The sequence below is a fragment of the Pongo pygmaeus genome, chromosome 10 (assembly GCF_028885625.2).
Source record: "Pongo pygmaeus isolate AG05252 chromosome 10, NHGRI_mPonPyg2-v2.0_pri, whole genome shotgun sequence".
In the NCBI taxonomy this organism is placed as follows: domain Eukaryota; kingdom Metazoa; phylum Chordata; class Mammalia; order Primates; family Hominidae; genus Pongo; species Pongo pygmaeus.
The window spans coordinates 66,090,705-66,096,704 of record NC_072383.2 but is presented as its reverse complement, the minus strand read 5'-3'; the positions used below and the strand labels follow the sequence as shown (position 1 = coordinate 66,096,704).

General features: G+C 38.5%; 1 protein-coding gene across 1 annotated transcript in view; it reads left to right on the top strand.

Moving 5' to 3' along the window:
• The first annotated feature begins 379 nt into the window (after nt 1-379).
• Nucleotides 380-6,000, top strand: part of IL26 (interleukin 26) — a 30,619-nt gene continuing 24,998 nt past the window's right edge. The window contains exons 1-3 of the mRNA XM_054444759.1: nt 380-602; nt 688-744; nt 905-1,039. Of these exons, the coding sequence (XP_054300734.1) occupies nt 432-602; nt 688-744; nt 905-1,039 (363 nt within the window). The 5' untranslated portion in view covers nt 380-431. The remainder of the gene's footprint in view (nt 603-687; nt 745-904; nt 1,040-6,000) is intronic.

The window sequence follows — 6,000 nt, the reverse complement described above, 5'->3', positions numbered from 1 at the left end:
TGTTAAATTTTTCTGGGATTCTGGTTAGAAAAGGAGATTTTTCACATGGGGTTTAAAAAATTATGACACAGCCCCCTGGAAATCATCCTGTTTTTATTGGCATGCCTTTTAAAATAATGCAACCTGCTGTGATAGGCAACTGAAATTCTGAATTTTTTTGGAAATGAGAACCCAATCTTACCAGTAAGGCTGAGCTTTTAAATAATGTCAGTTGATGGTGTGATCAGCGTTTTTTGATTATGAAGCAAGCTCTTAAAAAAATAGAACAACCAAAGTGATCTTCCTCTATATAAACTGTAAATTATCTTTCACAGCACCTCATTGGACTGGTGGCTTTGAGGGCTACATTAAGTAGGTTATCCTCTCATCTAACCGGCACTAGTATCTCTTGGGCTGCTGTGAGTGACACACGCTGAGTGGGGTGAAGGGAAATGCTGGTGAATTTCATTTTGAGGTGTGGGTTGCTGTTAGTCACTCTGTCTCTTGCCATTGCCAAGCACAGGCAATCTTCCTTCACCAAAAGTTGTTACCCAAGGGGAACACTGTCCCAAGCTGTTGACGCTCTCTATATCAAAGCAGCATGGCTCAAAGCAACGATTCCAGTAAGTATTAGGCTCTGCTTAAAATCATGACCTCAAGGACATTTACAATCTTGGATACAACTTATTTCTTTTTGTTTTATTGTAGGAAGACCGCATAAAAAATATACGATTATTAAAAAAGAAAACAAAAAAGCAATTTATGGTAAGTCAAAAAGTCGTCTTCTTTTTTACATTTCCACTTATTTGATGTTTATTTCCCCCGCATTTAAATTTTTTTCAGAGAGTAATTAAGTAATGATCAGGGGAACATTAAAAAAAGATCCATAATTTACCATATGCAATTTCTTGTATCTTATTTTTAGAAAAACTGCCAATTTCAAGAACAGCTTCTGTCCTTCTTCATGGAAGACGTTTTTGGTCAACTGCAATTGCAAGGTTGCAAGAAAATACGCTTTGTGGAGGACTTTCATAGCCTTAGGCAGAAACTGAGCCACTGTGTAAGTATACACAACAAATACTGTGCATTTGATCCTAGAAACCTATTTAGAAGTCAGCATGTAAGAATCTGTCTACACACCAAAGGGTGAGTAAAACGAGCTTCGTAATTGTTGGCTTGTAGTCCAAATGGAGAGGTCATCACCAGGGAAATAGCATCAAATAACTGTACATTACTCAGAATGCTGCTATTTATTATTTCTTAAAGAATGGCTCACAAAACACACTGAAGAGAGCTAAAGTAACATGAAATGGTTTTCAAATAAATACTTTAAAATCATTCTCTCATTATGCGATTCCCAAGTAATTCATTCATCCATTTAATATTTCTTGAGTACCAACTTTGTGCCAAACACTATTCTAAGTCTCTCTCTCTCTCCTTTCCTCCCTCCCTCTCTCCCTTCTTCTCTCCCTCCTTCCCTCCCTCCCTCCCTCCCTTCCTTCCCTCTCCCTCCCTCCCTCTCTCCTTTCTCTTCCTCCACCCTCCCTCCCTCTCTCCTTTCTCTTCCTCCACCCTCCCTCCCTCTCTCTTTTCCTTCCTTCCTTCTTTACTTCCTTTTCTTTCTTTCTCTCTCTCCTTCCTTCCTTCTTTCCCATAATAATAATAACTAACTGATGCCCCTTTTCTTATTTACTTATCTTTTTTAAAAAATAGTTGTGCCCCTTTTAAGGCATAATCTCAGTAAAAAACGTAAAAAGGGATAGACATGCCTTCTTTGGTACCTAAATTATTTGATGCCTCAGTATGGTCACTGTCATAGCAAGCAGTGGAGAATTAATTAAGAAGGTAAAAGTGATCACATTTCTATGAAAACTTCCACAGTAATAAAGACCACTGCAGAAAACAAAACAAAACAAAAACACTGAGCCAGAATCTGTGCAATGTTAGTTGAGTTGCCTCTGTGGGGAATACTGAAGCTTTTCTGTGCCCTTGGCTGGGGTCCAAGTATGCTTTCTCCAGCCTCCTGCAGTTGTAGCTTGCAGATGGTACAAAGGTTGGGTGGGGAGCCTTATTGCAATCCTTGGGAAGCCAGTTGGAAAGGAGCTCTCCGTCCTGGGCATCATGATCACTGAGACTTAAACACTGGGCCATTAGAGGGGGGTGTTTATTTTTTAAGAGTTAAGATATCTTTTTCTTGTGGTCAACTAAAGTGCTCCATAACCCAAATTTCAGCCCAGAGTACATGAGGCATTTTATGAGTGTGAGTAGATCAGCTAGGTTAAAAAGAAAAAAACAAGCAAAAAAAAAAAAAAAACCCAACAAATTTAAGTTCTCTATTTCTTTGGTTAGTTTGTGTTTGTTATATCCTTACTTAGGTTTGGATTGCATGGTTTTTCATAAACTCTCATATTTTATTAAAGTTACAACACTGATAAAAAGAAATTACAAACTGATACCTCTTTGCAAAACACACGGAGAATTCTTTGGGCCAGTCTCGGTGCCTGAAATTTTGTTCTATGCTTAACCTATAAGACTACCTTATGAAGAAAGTACATATGTAACTATAAACAGTCTCTTAAATTTAAGTTGCATTGTTAAATCCTTGCCTGATACAGTACAGGGTGTCTGGTTCCCCAGAACCCCCAAATCCATGTCAGGTTTTCACTACTAATTTGGTTTTGTCGACCCAAATAGCTAGAGAACTCATAGCGACAGTTATAACCTAAAACGAACAATATTCTAAATGAAAAGCTTAGGAAATCTAGATATGTCTAGGAACTCTGGTTTTTCTTGGTTTGTTTCTGGGGAAGTTTTCCTAAAGTGGGTGGGACAGTGTGGCGCCGCTCTGGTTGGTTGTTGCTGCTTACCAAAGGGTCTGGCTCCCTCTTGTGGCCAAATACGAACACATCATCTCATCAGTCTCGCCAGGCAACACGTAACTCCGCGCTTTCCTTCTTCCCTCCTCCCACCTCAAGCCCATCAGTGTGAGCATCAGTTGTCTTACAAGCTGTGAAGTTTATGCCCTGGGGTAAAGCAAGCTCCCCTGTGAAACATAAAGCGGCAGGACTGGCCTGAGCGTTAGAAAGACTGCAGACATTGATTTAGGGAAAAAGGTAACTAGCCTGGTGTCTAATCTTTCAGCCAAACATAATTTTATATTTCTGGCAACACAAGCTGGTATTTGTCTGTTTAATACAAATTAACTGAGCATCTACTATATGAAGCTCTGAATTAGTGGTTGGGAGAGGGCTTAGCAGACAGAAGTTATAAAACATGAAGTAAACAACATTAATTTAAATATGATATTTTCTTAATAAAAGTGGACACTAAATGTAATCAATGTATAAATGGTCAACCTATTGAAACTAATTATACTTGCTGTATTTCCCCTGAATTCCGTACTATTGTGGTTGTTGTGGGAAAAATAAATAAAACAAAGCTCTGGGGATTCAGGGCAGCAGTGATCAAGTCACAAGTAGTCAAGTCCCTTCTTGAAAGGGGGGACTGTGAGAGGGGGCCTTCCGTTCTGCAGGCTCTGAGCTTTAGAAAGCTTTCTGCAGAAACTTGACATATTTTAAAACTGATCCAAGGCTTCTTCCACGATTGGGAGACAGGAGGAAATGGTCCATTCTGTTTTCTGGACTTGGTACTCTGGGATAATGCTTAGGTTAGTATGATGCTACAGGCTAAATAGGATTTTGAGGGGTTGATTGGGCAATGAATGCTGGTAGCTGGTTGATTGGTAGTGCTGCTGCAGAGTTAAATGCTGTCTGTGTTCTGAACAGCTGATTTACGCAGAATTTTAGCACACAGCCTACTTGCTTAATGTGTGCACTTAATATTTGAAATTACGCCAACAATAAAACATTGGTTTGTGTTCTTCTGAAAGTTTCCCCTGCCCCCAACCTTGGAAATAATTTTTAAAAAGCAAAACATATGATATCAATTGCTTTAAATCATTTGAAAAATCCAATAATTATGTATTTTGTATCTTAATACATTAAAGGTAATAGTAAGGATTACTACAGCTCTTTATAAATTGTTAGCTTGTGCATGGGATTTTTAAATGCTCTTATCAGTGTACCTGTTTTATTTCTGTAGACAATTTTTAATGGATACCAGAGTTATTAAAAGATGCTTACTCTGCTAAAGTTGCAAAGACATTTTAATTTGTGATGGTAACTTTTTTTCAGATAATTATATTTTACCAAATAGGGTATGACTCTGGTTGGATTTGTTGATTACATGCTGAATTAGGTGAAAATTTTCACATATCAAGAGCAAAGTACTAAATTATTCCTTTAAAATTTACAGTAGCCTTCCCTGGTAGGTTTAATAGGAGTATTTGGGTTGGGGAAATATTGCAATTCCAATGATGGAATGCTTATGTACTATATTACCAAATCTCATTACCTTGGAATATAACCTGGATTGTATTTGAGTTATCCTTGGTGGATGTTGTTTTGTATCACCAGAAAGAAAAACTTAAAGATGAACTCTGGTATAACCCGGAATTAGATACTGGATCACATGTTGTCAGCTAGAGATGATCAATATCTATTTCGCTTGCAGTTCATTTGCATGGAACTTTATGATTACTGGCTGCAGATAACAGTACAACTCTTTTGACATTCATATCACCAGCCCACTATTGAACATTTCTAGGTTTTAGATAGTTCAAAATTCAGACATAAAAATAAAATGCTCATGGTGAGCAACTGGTCTTATCCACCTCCTTTCCATTTATTCTTTTTTATTCCTGTTCGTAGGCAACATTGTGTCACTCATTACTATTTGATAAAAGTGATGAAATAAGTAACTGCCACATTTTGAGGGTATGGATTTGCACTTGATGGATATTCGTCAAATGGCTGACACCATGTGCTTTCCTTCCTTTTCCTTCCTTCATTCCTTTCTTTTTCCTCCCACCCCATTCCTCCTTTCCTTTAATATACTTAAAAAACTGTCCATGTGCCTGCTCCAGAACAATTGCCAAATGATGAATTTGTCAATGACCATGTTGTTGAATTAGTTTTTTCTTTTATTTATTTAGTTTTAGTTGACTGGCTTTGTTTTGTCTTCATGAGAAAGAGGCTTTCGTGTTGAGGACTGTTGTGTTTGTTTCTGTTCCTAATTCCTACTTTTGGAAATAAAGATCAAGTAGCAGGGAGAGGGGAGACTTGAGGGCATAAAAATCATAAGATCGGAATATTTTTGGGCATGCAGAATTCTTATGACTATATTTAACATTAATATATTTGTATACAAGGGAGAATATATAAGAATTTGGCCAGGTATGGTAGCTTATGCCTAATAATCCCAGCACTTTGGGAGGCTGAGATGGGTGGATCACCTGAGGTCAGGAGCTTGAGACCAACCTGACCAACATGGCAAAATCCCATCTCAAGAAAAAATACAAAAATTAGCTGGGTGCAGTGGCACGTGCCTGTAGTCCCAGCTACTCGGGAGGCTGAGACAGGAGAATCTCTTGAACCCAGGAGGTGGAGGTTGCAGTGAGCCACGATCAGTGAGCCAAGATCACACCACTGCACTCCAACCTGGATGACAGAGCAAGACTCCGTCTCAAGAAAAAAAAAAAATTCTCCATAGTCCAGAGCACATTTGAGTATATGTACCAATTTTGGTGTTAGAGGGATGCTAACTGCTAACTGTAAGAAGTACTCCTCCAATTTTGGTGGCTTCACATTTTAAAACTTTATTTCTCACCAACTTAAAAGTCTGGGTTTTTTAGATGGTGACGCATTTCTCCACATTATGAATCAAGGGTCCAGACTCGTTCCATACTGCAGCTCTGTCATCTCCTAAGCCTTCTGCATTGGGTCAGTGGAAGAGGGATGAGACTAGTAAGAAGACGTGTCAGCTTCTTAGAGGTCTTGTTCCCCAAATCACACATTCACTCTGTTCACATTCCATTGCAAGAACTCATCACATGGCCACAAGTAACTGCAAGGAATCATGGGAAATGTAGTTTACCTTATGGCTCAGAAGAGAGAAAATAAA